The sequence below is a fragment of the Mirounga angustirostris genome, unplaced genomic scaffold, assembly GCF_029215605.1.
Source record: "Mirounga angustirostris isolate CCGP_5_RB_7025 unplaced genomic scaffold, mMirAng1.0.hap1 SCAF_13, whole genome shotgun sequence".
Lineage (NCBI taxonomy): Eukaryota > Metazoa > Chordata > Mammalia > Carnivora > Phocidae > Mirounga > Mirounga angustirostris.
Window position 1 is genome coordinate 105,322,374 of NW_026991721.1, and position 14,456 is coordinate 105,336,829.

At 42.9% G+C, this 14,456-nt stretch overlaps 1 protein-coding gene across 3 annotated transcripts in view; it reads left to right on the plus strand.

Moving 5' to 3' along the window:
* GUCY1A2 (guanylate cyclase 1 soluble subunit alpha 2) overlaps nucleotides 1–14,456 on the plus strand; it is a 386,320-nt gene that overhangs the window by 30,340 nt on the left and 341,524 nt on the right. For 2 of the 3 annotated variants that reach the window (XM_064577515.1, XM_045895137.3), the window contains exon 3: nucleotides 8,919–9,040. In XM_064577515.1, coding sequence (XP_064433585.1) covers nucleotides 8,919–9,040 — 122 coding nt within the window. Of the gene's footprint in view, nucleotides 1–8,011; nucleotides 8,756–8,918; nucleotides 9,041–14,456 lie in introns of those variants that run through there. The other variant, XM_045895138.3, reaches the window with a different exon arrangement.

Genomic DNA, 14,456 nt, shown 5'->3' on the forward strand with positions numbered 1-14,456 from the left:
ATTTCCTTTGGCCTGTTTGTGTTTAATCCTTTTCAGTGAAATTCCCTTTTGGTATGGCCTTTCCCTTTTTTTTTTTTTTTCCCTTCTTGTGTTCTTACCCTTTTACTCCCATCCATTGAATCTGATGATTTTGCCCTGGGATTACGGTAAGGTTTAATGGTACCAACTGAAAGGCTTTAAATGGAATTTTAGAATTCTTTAGTAAACTTTACTCAAAGTCATTACAAGCCTAATGGTTCAGCGAGAGGCACTGGTTTAGTTAGAGTCACACGCTACCTAGTTTTCTTTCATCTTGCATTTCTTGACATCGTTGTGATACGGGGTAAAGTAAGAAGACAAGATGAAGAAACAGGAGCTCACGGCCTCACCAGCACGTAGAACTTTAAAGTAACTTCACCTGTTTTGCAAAGGATGACGATGATGGTAACAACTAATTGAGGATTAGATGCCATGGATAAATGAGGTCATTTCTTTTTTTTTTAATTAACATACAATGTTATTTGTTTCAGGGGTACAGGTCTGTGATTCATCAGACTTACACAATTCACAGCGCTCACCATAGTACATACCCTCCCCAATGTCCATCACCCAGCCACCCCATCCCTCCCCCCCTCCACTCCAGCAACCCTCAGTTTGTTTCTTGAGGTTAAGAGTCTCTTATGGTTTGTCTCCCTCTCTGGTTTCATCTTGTTTCATTTTTCCCTCCCTTCCCCTTGATCCTCTGCCTTGTTTCTCAAATTCCACATATCAGTGAGATCATATGATAATTATCTTTCTCTGATTTACTTATTTCCCTTAGCATAATACCCTCTAGTTCCATCCACGTTGTCGCAAATGGAAAGATTTCATTTTTTCGATGACTGCATAATATTCTATTGTATATATATACCACATCTTTATCCATTCATCTGTTGATGGACATCTTGGCTCTTTCCATAGTTTGGCTATTGTGGACATTGCTGCTATGAACATTGGGGTGCACGTGCCCCTTCAGATTCCTACATTTGTATCTTTGGGGTAAATACCCAGTAGTGCAGTTGCTGGGTTGTAGGGTAGCTCTTAAATGAGGTCATTTCAATGAGCATATTCTGTACATAGAAAGCTCCAAATAAGTGTAAGGTATACTTTCGATTGGCTATGGGAGGAAGCAGTTGGAAATACAGAAGCCTAAATTCACTTTCTGATGCAATCTAGCTTAAAATAAATGAATGAAACTCATGGACAGGAGAGGTGGTGCATATTTTAAATTCACATCGTTAATGTTCTGTATGCGCTACCGTTATTTATTTGTGTAAGGTTGTAAGAACTTTTGAGGAGTTAAGATTCAAACCCTGATACGTCTTGAGGTGCTGTTGAGCATCATTTAACATTTGGGGCTAATAGTCAATGCCATGGGGATTAAGGATGCATTTTTGGTTATTGGGATATAGTGTGATTTTTTTTTAAACAAAAACAGAAGAAAAGAAAATGGTGGAAAAATAATCTCGGTACCTAGTACAATGCTGTATACCTTAAGTACTTGGTGATTATGTTAATTGTCATTTCAAAGGGAATTGCTTTGAAACGTTGTCACATCAATTCTCAAAAGTGCAGTACTAGGAAAAGCATATTATTTAAACACATGAGATGGCTCTTAATTTGAGGCCATTTGTGATTTTAAATGGTTTCTCCTAATGGAGGTAAATGATGTCAAATTAATCTCTCCCCACATATTCTAAAATAAAACTTAATCACTCTCATTGGATCTGCTGCTTCCACAGTGTGGTATTCGGATTAAATTTTAGTCAATATATTTAGAACAGTTTCCTGTGTGTGGTGAGCACTATGTATTTGTTTGCTTTTATGTTTATTATTATTATTTTTAATATTTTAAGACAATACCAGTAATCAAATGCAAAGCATTTCCTGGAATAGTGAATGCCCTCTCTGTTTTGAAATGAAATCATAACTGGTCCAAGTCTCATTTGCGAACCAAGCTATGTCTTCACGGCAAATTGGAATGGGAGTCTTAGAACTATGATCAGAAGAGGTAACTAAACTATATTATCATAATCAGCAGAAGATTATTTTTTCCATTAGTAACATGTGACATAGGAAAAGACATTAGGGCTTGAAGCCGAAAGAATTCTTGAGACGTCTTTGGTGCAAAAAGGTGGTTTTATTAAAGTACGGGGACAGGACCCGTGGGCAGAAGGAGCTGCACTGGGGTCGTGAGGAGTGGGCTAATTATATACTTTGAAGCTGGGAGGGGGTTTGGGAGAGCGTAAGTCTCTAAGGAATTTTGGAAGCAAGCTTTCCAGGACCTCGAGGGGGCTAGCTGTTGTTAGGAAAAGGGCGTTTATTACTGTTTAATAAAACCTGAGTCATGAGACCCTTCAGATGTTTATCAGTGGGTCACATGCTTGGGAGATGATTGCCAACATGTAGCTTGGTGGGTGGAGTTAAAGGAAGTTTCCAAAGGAATTTTTATGTTAAGATAGACTTCCAGGATCCTGGGGGTTGGGCTAAGATTGTCTTTTGTCCTTAGCAAAGCATTGACATCTAAGCCGCTGAGTCCCTAGAGAAATGTCACTCTGGACTTGTCAATGGGCTGTAGATAGTAAGGACATTCAGTAATTTCTTTTCTGCCTCTGTTTCCCACATCAAGATGGAGTTCTCTTCTATCTAAATTACTGCCTCAACTCTCCTGTTTGCTCTGTGTACACCAAGCCTGTGGTGATTCGTGACCCCAAAATGGTCTTTTCTAGTTCTGCTGCTTGCCGACACAGTGTAAAGAAAACGGTGCACGTGACTCGGATGATGAAGAGGTGTCTTGATGTCCGGCCGGTTCCAAAGAGAACTGTGAACACATTTTCACCTGGGTGTGGGCTGCTCGCTGCCGTTAGTCATGTGCATGCTCATGAAGAGAAAACCAGCGGGTTAGCCGCAGGATCGTGACGTTTGCCTTTCGCGACTTTGTCTTCCCTTTTCCGCCTGTCCTGGCATCCCTGTCCACCTCCCTCTCTCTGCTGTTTCTCTTTATTACTGAAACAGGAGAGCATCTATTATGATGAGCACTTGAATTAAGTATCCACACCTGGGTGCAGTTCCTCTTGGGAAGACACAGGTAAGGCTCTTTATCTCTAACTGAAAAGGAATGTGTTCCTTCCAGTTAAAGGGATTTCAGGCAATTGATAAGAAGTGCTGAGTATTAGTTTACATAGTTCTGGGGGGCAGGGTGAGGATGGGACAGAGGTGGTTTTCCAAATCCCTAAAGCAGGGCTTTGCCTCAGGTTTGTCTTGAAGTAATTCAGCTTTTGGGTGCCTTAGGTTGTGAGGATGAATCAGGTTGGATAACAAGGAGTATGAGCTAGCCCTTCTTTTTTTTTTAATTTTTAAATTTTTTTATTTAAAAATTTATTTCTTATAAAACATTTATTTTAAATTTTTTTATTTTTTTTAAATAAAAACTTTAAATTCCAGTTAGCACAGTGTAATATTAGTTTCAGGTGTACAATACAGTGACTCAGCACTCCCATACATCACCCAGTGCTCATCACCCCAGGTGCCCTCCTTCATCCCCATCACCTGTTTCCCCCACCCACCTCCCCTCTGGTCACCATCAGTGTTTCCTCTGTAGTTAAGAGTCTGTTTCTTGGTTTGTCTCTCTTTCTCTTTCCTTTCAGCTCCCTTGTTTTGTGTCTTAAATTCCACATATGAGTGAAATCATATGGTATTTGTCTTTGACTGACTTATGTCCCTTAGCATGATATTCTCTAGCTCCATCCATGTCTAGAAGGGCACTAACCCTCCTGTTTTTAATTTCTTAAGTCAGCCTCTAATTACTGGCCTCCCAGCCTCCCTTTTCTCTCCTTTAAAATTGCCCTTGGACCTGCTTTATTTACCAGAGCCTCGGGATTGTCTACTGCTCCTCGATGCATTCTCACACCAGTAGTTCATAGAAACTCTCTGAGGCTTTTTCGTCTCCACGATGTAGACTAGGATGCAGGGAGCAGCTGTTCAAAGGATCACGCAGATGAAGGACTGGGAGGGAGTAACCCGTGGAGCCTCTGTCAGGGAGGGAGACAGCCTTTCTGTGCCCTGGGAATTTTGTCTTTAAACATTTGTTCTGTTCCTCAACTTGTCCAATCTCTCATTCACGGATTTACTCATAGAGATCATTCAAGTTGTTTGCACTGTCACTGCGGCTTCTAGATCCAGACCCCAACCTAGTGTTGTGGCTTCTACCCCTGTCCCTCAACATGGCATGTCCACCACCATAAAGTGGTTAAACAGATTAGATCATGCCACTTTCTCAAGTCGGACCGCCGGTTCTCAGGTGTTAACATGCATTAGAACCACCTGCAGGTTTGTTACAACCCAGATGGCTGGACCCCACCCCCAGGGCTTCTGACCCCATATATCCCGTGCTTGCAGAGAGTGGCGTTTCTAGCCGGTTCCCAGATAACCTTGCTGACTGATGCTGTGGGGCCAGGTATTACGCTGTGACATCCCTGCTTTCAACCATGTCATGACTTACTGTGATAGACCGAAATCTGAACTGTTCCTGTGATCTGCCTTCACTCACCTCTCTGCTATCCCCTCCACTTCCCCTTTCACTCCCTGCCTGCCCGGCCAGGCAGCTGTGGGTTTCCCAACTTCTGCTTAGCCTCAGGGTCTTGGCATATACCATTCCATTTTCCTGGAATGGTCCATCCCCATGTGTGCATGGGTTACTTTTTTTATACGTTCAGGTCTCTGTTTAAATGTCATTATCTTCAGAAAAATGTACTCTGGCCACCCAATCTAGAGAAACCCTCCTTCCCCTACTTCCATCTCCAACCCCGATCATTTTGTGTTCTATTCCTCTCTGCTATTACTTTTCATAGTGCTTATCAGAGTTTGTTTTGTTGACTTATCGAAATGATTTAACTCTGTGTTCCTATGCCTTTGTAATTGCTTGGTTCATAGGAGGGACTTACATGGTTTTTTGGGGCGAGGGGGGAGTGAATAAATGAAAGAAATGCACCCTGGAGGTAAATACATGGAGGTATGTGTACAGTGGATAGAAGAGTAGATTGTTCTTGGAAGGGGGTATAAAAGGAGGGCTCGAAATACTCTCCAGGATCCATTACATTTCTAATGCCAAGAGCCTTTCCTGTAGAGCATACATATTACTGATTTGCTTAATTTCTCATTTATGCTTAATGTTTTGCCGCTGTGTGTCAGATTGACTTCGTGGTAAGTTTCTTATATTTTTATTTTATTTATTTTTTTCTGTAAACTGCATGAGTGCACTCACCCAAACAGCGTCCTGGTCCTGTGGCATCGTCTTCTTGCCTCGATGTAAAGTGAGGTAAAGGGGCGCTGAGCGTACATCTTCGTGTACGTCTCTGTAACTCAGGCTTCTAGGGGATGGGCTCGCTTCCCGGACAGTGTGGCTTGGAAAGAACAGTGGGAAACAAGAGGGGTAAGGGGGAGGCAGGCCGGGTTCACCTTCAGAATTCAAAGGCACCGGGATTGAGGGAAGTCTGGTTTATGAGGACTCTCTCCTCTGATGTCATTTTTGCCATTATGCTGTGTCCCTGTGCATCTTTGTCCTGTGGTTTACAGCCGAGGGCTGGGAAAACGTGCCTTGGGAGTAGACCTACCACAGGGCAGATTTACTAGATTTAAAGTCAGATTCTGCTTTTGAATGGTTTAGGGCACTTGCCCTAACCTCCGCGAGCCTCCGTTTTCTCATTTTTAAGATGGTAGTAATAGCAGGGTTGGTTGGGCTGACGTTAAATGGAATGATAATGATAACCTCAGGTCACAGAATCATGTAAAGTACTACAGTGATTAGTACACAAAAGTCCTCAATGTGTTCACTGAATTATTATTATTGCCACTCTTAGTCTCTGACTCCTCCGTACCTCACTGTTGGATTGTCTTCCCCTTTGCCCTCCCTCTGCATTATTGCCCTGTGGTCCTTGAGTCTGTAGAAGTTTGGAATCCTTTGTTTACCATCAGGAGCTAAACATGCTCCGTTCGTCTTCTAGCTGCAGCTTCTTGTCACAGTTTGGATTTTTTTTTTCCTTCATCTACATTTCTGCGTCTAGAATGCCTCACCAGCCACTCTCACACGTGTTTATACCGCGAGACTCCCTCCCCGTCCGGTGCTCCCGAGGATGGATTGGGATTAGGACAGTGCAGACAAAGCAGAGATGTCTTTAAAACTATGACTGGAAAACACATGATAATCCAGCTTCCTGGGATGTAATGTTCAATCATTTTATATTTTAAAAACTGAAGTATGAAGAAATAGGTGTTCAGAATCATGCCACTCATTTTGTCCTTTTTTTTTTTTTTTTTTTCAAGCATAAGCATCATTATGCTCATCACAGGTGGGCCTGCTGCCAACCTCCTATTAGTTTGGGACAACATTTCCTATAGTCATCTAAAATTAAATTCTGTTATTCCAATTATCACTGTGGGCCCCGTGTTTGTTTTGTACACAGCCAACCTTCTGTTCTTTTTTCCTTTGCACAATTGAATAGGGATTAAGCTACAATAATTTCCAGAGAACACGAGAAGTGGGTGAACCCTGATTATTCTGGAAACAAACTCGAATGCTGTTTTATGGTCATGGTCAGATTGTGTAGCTCTACAGTATTTTATCTAGAAAGTGATCTAGCTTCTTCTTCATATATTTACAGAGAATATCTATCTGAATGAATGAAAACAAGGTTAGGTAAAAGCTATTATTGATCACTCTTTTTGAGGCAATGTACTGGGCACTTCACATCTTATTTTTTCTGTAATCCTGATCATCTGTTTCATAAGATCATTGTATAAAGCTCATTTTACAGATAAGGAAATTGAGGCTATGAGAAAAAATAATTTGTGGTCATTCCAGTTAAAATGAGGGAGCCTGATTTTACAATAACCCTGTATTTGTCTGTTTTTAATGACTGCCTTTCCCATTCCACCTTTTATTGAGTGATTCCTGCATTCTGAAAACCGTATTGAGCATTTTGCCAACCTGGTTTATTGGGGTCCGTTCTCGGCGAGATGTGAAAACACGAGGCTGTGTTATTTTTTTTCTCTTCAGTCATTTCAGACATGTGAGGATGGGTCCCCTTCGATGCTAGCTCGGGAAGATTGCCCTGATTTCTGGGAATTTCCAGGGAGTATGAAGTCCACTTCAGCTGAGTTCACACCTTCAATCCCATATCCAATCTCACCCTTACACCCCTCTCTGCCTGTGTCAGGCCTTAGCCTGAGGGACTGGGAATGCAGTGTAGAGGGGGTATCCTGTGGTTTCTCACTGCTGTGGGCCAGGCTGCCCCTTTCTGGGTTCCTCTCTCTTCTGATGTATCAGGCAGGAATGAAATGGAAAATGGCAGAAACCCTTTTTAATTCACTGATGTTTCCGACAGCCCTTTCTTGGCTGTGATGCCGTCAGTCAGGTCCATGTACTGCCTGGACTGCATCAGATGGCCCTACTCCTGGCCCTGAGGACTGTACTCCACAGTCTGGCCGGTGGGATCCCTCTCCTGCTGGCAGCCTCTAGATGGGGAAGGTAGTCAGCGGGGACAACGAAAGCACCCCTCTCTTTCCTCGTATCTCCCTCACCCATGGGAAACACCTGTTGTTTGCCAAATGGAGGTATGGTAGGCTGCTTCCGTTGGCTTCTCTTTCTTTTCCCCATTAGTAACTCTTTCTGGAACCTTCTCCCTCCACTCAGGAATTAGGCTACCTCTGCAAGCGTTCATGGTGGGATGCGATACCCAGCCCCCAATCTCAGTCAGGGTGCACCCTCTTTCCCCAGCTGGGCTTCTGCAGAAAACTTGTCCTTTCTCTTTTTCTTGGAGGAGAGGGGAGGAATAATAACTGCACTATCTTCCTAGGCCAGTTCCTTGCTCTTCTAAGGATTGCCTTTCTTTCTTTTCTTTTTTTTTTTTTTTAAGATTTCATTTATTTATTTGACAGAGAGAGAGACAGTGAGAGAGGGAACACAAGCAGGGGGAGTGGGAGAGAGAGAAGCAGGCTTCCCGCCAAGCAGGGAGCCCGATGCGGGGCTCGATCCCGGGACCCTGGGATCATGACCTGAGCTGAAGGCAGTCGTTTTAACCAACTGAGCCACCCAGGTGCCCCTAAAGACTGCCTTTCAAATTTGTTTCATTGCTTTGCTTCTCAATGGCAGTGACTCGAGTCCTTTCTTAAGTTCTGGCGGAAACGGCTACTCTTGGGGAACGTGGGAGCCTTAGGTCCCTGTTTGTCTTCAGCGTTGGTGCCTTGGCTCCAATCCAGAGGCGACTGGAGAAGTTCCAGGCAACACCTGATGACATGGGCATTTCGTCATTCTGTCCTCGCAAGAATGTGGGGTGGGGGAGGATCTCCATCTTATGAGGGAGGCTGGTTAGACCCACAGTGATGAGGTCCCTTGCCCCAAGTCTCACAGATGGACAATGGTAAGACCCTATTCAAGTTCTGTCAGACTCCAAATGCTTCCTCAGCGAATTTGTCATCCGTGCACCATGTTGCTATCCCCTTGACTGTGCGAGAGGTTGAGACGTGTTTACTTCTAACACTGTGCCCATGCACCAAGTAAGAACTGTGAGTTACGCGTTTTGCTCGCGTCTTCCTTACAGGAACAGATTACCCACTGCGGTGAAATGGAAACCCTCGTGCAGACTGCGGGATCTTCTGGCTCTCCTCCTCTGTGTTTGTCGCCCAGAGCTTCCTTCTTAAGGACGGCCTCCAGTTCCCGGTCCGCACCGTGAATGCTGATGTTAGTGGTGGCTTATGCCGGAAGCGGTGTCTAAAAGCTGCAGTTACTTTAAGATGCAATTTCACCGGGGGCACAGACGGCGTGCGCTTGTGTGTACGCATACGAGTGCCTTCGCAGATGGCTTAAAAATGGTCTCCGTATGCTAATTTTGTTTTCTTCTTAGTTACAGGGATGCAGAAAGGAATTTCCACAATATCTCCAACAGATGCTCCTATGCAGACCATTCCAACAAAGAGGAAATTGAAGACGTCTCCGGAGTTCTTCAGTGCGCTGCTAATGTACTCGGTATATTAACTATATATTAATATGGGTGAGAGAGGATGAGGGGAAGGTGGGAAGTAAGGTATAAGCATTTCATTTTCTACTAATGGGAGGTTTAGAGGTGAAGGCAAAGGAAGATGAAGACCTTGTCTTCAAGTGATTTGATTTCGACACTCCTGGAGATGTTTAAGTGCAAATTACATGCCTGCCATTTACTTCGAGGTTGAAAAACATAGTAATAAGAATACTCACATTCCAGGGAAACCTGGAATTGGTATGTTGGTATTAGCCTCCTGTGATCCATATTTTTCTGGCTCTTAACCTCGACTGAAGTTGGGGGTCTTCCTCTCCGAGCCCATGATTTCTAATATCTTATTATTTCTAATATTATTATCACTCTGTTACTTGTGAGAGGCCGTGGTTGGAGCGGAAGGGTGGCTCTCACGTCCTCCTAGTGGACTCAACAACTCAGAGACAGTGAGGCAGGTCATCTACTGAGATTTTTGTCCCTGCGTGTGCATGTGTCCATGTTGAAGATCCTAGTGTTCATGACAGCAGGACTGTTGCTGGATGCTCCCAACAGGGCTAAGAGGTGATGTTATAAGCTGTACTGAATCATGCTGCCTTAAGGCACCGTGAGTGCTATCTTACTATCCGATGTTCTTGGTGTGGGATAGCTACGTTTTATGATATGCAAAGTAGATATCATTGCAGGGGTATTTTTTGCCCTAATGTCTTACATGGGTTTTTAGTTTAAAAAAAGAAGAAAAAGCTTTTTCAATTTTGGGGGGAATCCTCCCTTTTCCTTATTACTCAGACAGATCTGTGGAATGTTGGTGGGGAACAACAAGTCTTAGTGAACGACTCTGTGTAGAACTCAGAATCCCCTTTCCCTCAGGGTCTGATGATGAAGACCCGGCAAACTTGTTTGCCTGATTTTCTTCTCCCCCTTAGAGTAAGTGCTCTCTTGGGAGACCTTGGGGTCCCTCCTACAAACAGATTCCGGGTGACCTCAAACCATGAGTCTAGGTTTTGCTAGTCCTAGTCCAGGTTTTTCTAAACATACCTGACTCCCAGAGGTAGATCTGGCTTTTACATTGGAGTCTTGATGACATCTACCCAGTGATAACATTTTCATCCTGGGCAAACAAAATATTCTATTAAGAACTTGGGCCTTTTGTGAGGGGTGGTTTGTCTATAATATAAGCAAGGGAGTGATGGACAGTGAAAAGGAAGCCCAAGGATTTATTTACCTTAGTCTTACTACGACTGCAGGGATGTCCTGCTACCCCAGTAAACTTAATTATTGCAGAAGAGGAGGGATGAAAATAACTGGGGGCTGGGGTTTGGCATTACCCAAGAGCTTTTTAGTTTTTTTATTTTCAAGAATTGTCCATCAGTTAAAAAAAAAAAAATAAGGTTGCCAACTTCGTCAAGTAAGGATAATTTGTTAAAGTGATCATGTTTTAATGCCACCATTTTATAAAAGGGACATTTTAACTCTCTCCAAAATAGGAAGGCCTAACCTCCAATAAAAGATGGGCATTTAAATGGAATGAATTTAGGTTGATGATGAAAAAGAAAAAAACCCAGATCCATCACTGACATTTATTGCTCTTGAGACATGGTGGGCTAAGATGATGCCCCATGAAGGGATGCATGAGAATCTTGGCAGAGGGATGTATACGATTTTGAAAAGTGGCTCTTGACTTACTCAGTTTGTAAATATTTCACAAGGAGGCCCTTCACACCTCCTTGCCTTATGCTCCCCACCTTGCCAATGAGAGGGGGTGCGAAGTGTTCACGGTAAATCTATGAGGATGCCAAAGGCATCTGCCCTGGCTTGCACATGGGTGTGCCCCGAGTCCCACAAACTCTAGGTCCAACCGTTGGGTGCGGTAACTACCAGGGGACGCTGTTGACCAAGCACAGCTTCGGTGCCTGTGGGGTTCCCTCAGTCGTGAGCGAGAAGAGCCTCAAGCAGTATTACCTGATGCTATTAGGGAAAGAGTGGTTTTAATAGACAAGAGAGATTAGATTTTTATTTATTTATTAGAGAACAAGAGAGAACATGAGCCAGAGGGAGAAGCAGACTCCCCGCTGAGCAGGGAGCCCGATGCGGGGCTCAATGCTGGGACTCCAGGATCATGACCTGAGCTGAGGCAGATGCTTAACCAACTGAGCCACCCAGGCGCCCTGAGAGGTTAGATTTTATTTTCCCCTTAGTACTAATGGGTTGTTCTTAAAATGTAAAAAGCATAATCTTGTAAAACTTAAATTTCTGAAGAATAAAACCAAATGTCTGCACTCTGTTGACCAGAGACTGGCATGGATCCCACAGGCAACGAGGTGCCTGAGTGTTATCTTTTCTCTTTTGAGTTCTGTCTTTTCGTGACTCTTGCAATATAGACTGCCCAGGACAAAGGTAACAGCTTTACTGGTCAGAGCCAATGAAAGCTTTGTTTTCAACAAGTCACTGAACTATGATTGATCTCGGCTTGCTCAGATTTCCTCTTGTTAAGTGACATTTAAATTCTCCTGTGCAATCATTTATGAGAATGCAAGAATCAATCAACTCCATGAACAGAAGAGCAGGACATGAGAGAGGAAGCCATCGTTTGAGTGAGGGAGTTTGACCTGGGAATAGAGAGTCTCAGCCAGGGTCAGAGAATCCTTCTAGGTGGGTACAGAGGGTGATTTCCCAACCGTATGATTTACATTCATTGCCTTTGGGGAGCATGGTTAGGAGATGGGTGTCTTGGGATGGGGGAATACATACAGCTCTCGTCTTCGTAACAAGGAGGTTGTGGTAGAGACGAGAAATGTGTGTGTTCACTCATCTGTATGTTACTTACACTTCACTTACTATCCAGAAAGATTGAAAGTCCTTGGGTCAGAAAATAGGACTAGCGAAAGCAAATTTTTCTTCTTTCAAAATGATCGTATCTATCAGCTTAGTGTGTATTCCTCTAGAGGCTGGCTTTTTAGGTTGCAGAGAGTGGGAGAAATCTTGCTGCAGAAAACCAGCTTGGCCCCTGCCCTGTATTTGCTTTGTGGCTTCCTCCCTAGGACTCCCTGGAAACATGTGCATCATGGAGTGGTTCATGCCCCTGCTATAGTAACGGGACAGAATCGTTTCCCAATCAACATTTTGCCATTTATTTCTCTCTCTCTCTCTCTCTCTCTCTTTTTTTTTTTTTTTGGCTTAGAAACTGGTTGTTGCTATTTTTTTGCCTCATCATTTACAAATTAGGGATATTAAGTACAGACTGCTCAGAGTCCCCTGTATTTGCCTCAATTTGGCTGGTGCTCTGGACGTCCCTGTGATAATGCGGGACTATACTCCAAAGAGGCTTTTAAACTCTGGGAAAGGCCATACAGAGAAATATAGCTGTGAACTCTGCCCTCCCTGCTGGAGGCTTTCTGTGTGAAATTTACTGCTTTATTTGGAATATATCTTCTGCTCACCAAAATGATCTAATTTTAGTTGCCTGAAAAATTATGGCTTTTCCAGTCGTAATCTGCAAAGCCCATTTTTAGCTCCAATTAAAAGTTGTAAAATGTATTTATATCCTTAGGTGTGACATTGAGTATTTTCTTGGATATCGAAATGCTTGAATGGTACAAAGGAGTATCTATGAGAAGGCGTTAAAGGATCAATATCGTGATCCATGTTTGTTGCTAAAGTGTTAGCACCTGGCCCTGTGGCTTAGGTGATATTGGGGGACAGAGATGGAGGAGGGAGAGTTAAGGGAGAAGGACAGTAAATTGCATAGCTTCCTTACATAATGCAATGCCAAATAAATGAAGGTTTTGGCTATTTCAGTTATTTGTTTTCTTCTGGCTTTTTCTTATCAACCCAGGCAGAGTCTAGGACATTCAGGATAAGCCTGACAACAGAAGGATGGATACCAAACTACTTTCATGCGCTCAATTGTTTCCTTGCAACAAAATAATCCTCTCTGTTCAGAAGGGCATCAATGATGTGTCTCCCTAAATAGGCAAGGTGAAAAGGCCTTAATCAACTCAGCAGTGCCTTCCCCAGCCTCCTTTGAGCCTTGGAGATAGAAAAAAAAAAAAGATGTTAACGTGGCCTTAAGTTTGGTCCTGTACTCTGGTGGGGCTGTTTCAGTCCTGGCCAGTTTGCCTTCTGTTGAAGGGGTTGTGGGTGTGGCATTTGGAGAGTGTCTGGTGATGTAGGATGGAGGAGATGGTGTAGGAAAAAGGTCCTTGCACAGTAGGATAGAAATCAGAACTGAGCGCTCTGGGCAATTCACTTACTGGGGAACGGAGAGCAAACTCGGGGTTGCTGTTTGAGTAACAGCATTTATTTAGCAAGTATTCACAAAGTATAGTTGTCTGCTACTTTTGCTAAGTGCATTTTCTCTCCAAATACTCACAAGAACATGAACGGTGAAAGAATATTCATCCAACCTTTCTCTCTTTTAAAGGTCCTCCGGGAGAGTAGGGCTTTATTGTCTCCAAAGAAACCTTAGCACGTCTTAAGTCAGAATCGGGACTGATGTCATGGGGATATTTGTTGGGAAAGTGCTAATGAGGAGGATGGAGGATCTGGCCTTTGGGGTTAGACCTCATGGCCTCTTCCTGGCATCAGGGACTCTGAAATGCTCTGAATGCAGAGCTCTCTATCACGTGCCGCCCATTCCAGAGTCATTAGCGGTTATAGAGCTTTTTGGTTTTTATAAGCAGTAATTGTTGTTTATAGGTTAACTTGTATGTGCTTTTTGGTTTATATTATGATTTGGAATGTGCATTTAGCAGCCTTCTAAATGACTATAAAACTGTGAAGGATTAGTTAGCCTTACTTAGGGTTAAGATTACCTTGGGGGTTTTCTTGGAATAACTCCTACACATACTCCAATTCACTAAACAATTACACGATTAATGTATTTAGAGTCTTGGAGAATGAGTTGGTGCGATGACCACCTCACATTTTCATTGATGAATTAAGATCAATAGCAACAGATACATTCTACTAATATAATTCTTGTTACTGTAACTTGGTGACTGATAATTTTTCTCTTACTGAAAGTAAATCATGTCAGTATGTTTATGAAATGGATTAGAGTTAAGGTGTTTGGAGGAGACTTGATTTATTAATTGATTTAATAATGGTATTATAGCATACTAGTGGTTCAGAGTAAAAATGAGCCAGACTATTTGGGTTGAATTTGCAGCTTAGCTACTTAGTGGCTGTATGGATTGGAACAAGTTGCTTAATCTTTCCCATACTTTACATTTCTCATTTTGTAAGATGGTTATAATATAACACCTTACCTCCTACAGTTGTTAGGAAGACGAAATTTAATTTATATAAAGTACTTAAGGCAGCCTGAGAACTAACAAATGCTACACAAGTGTTTGCTGTTAGTATTGGATATTCACAGAATAAAGTTTGCATCAGCCCTGGGAGGTCCAT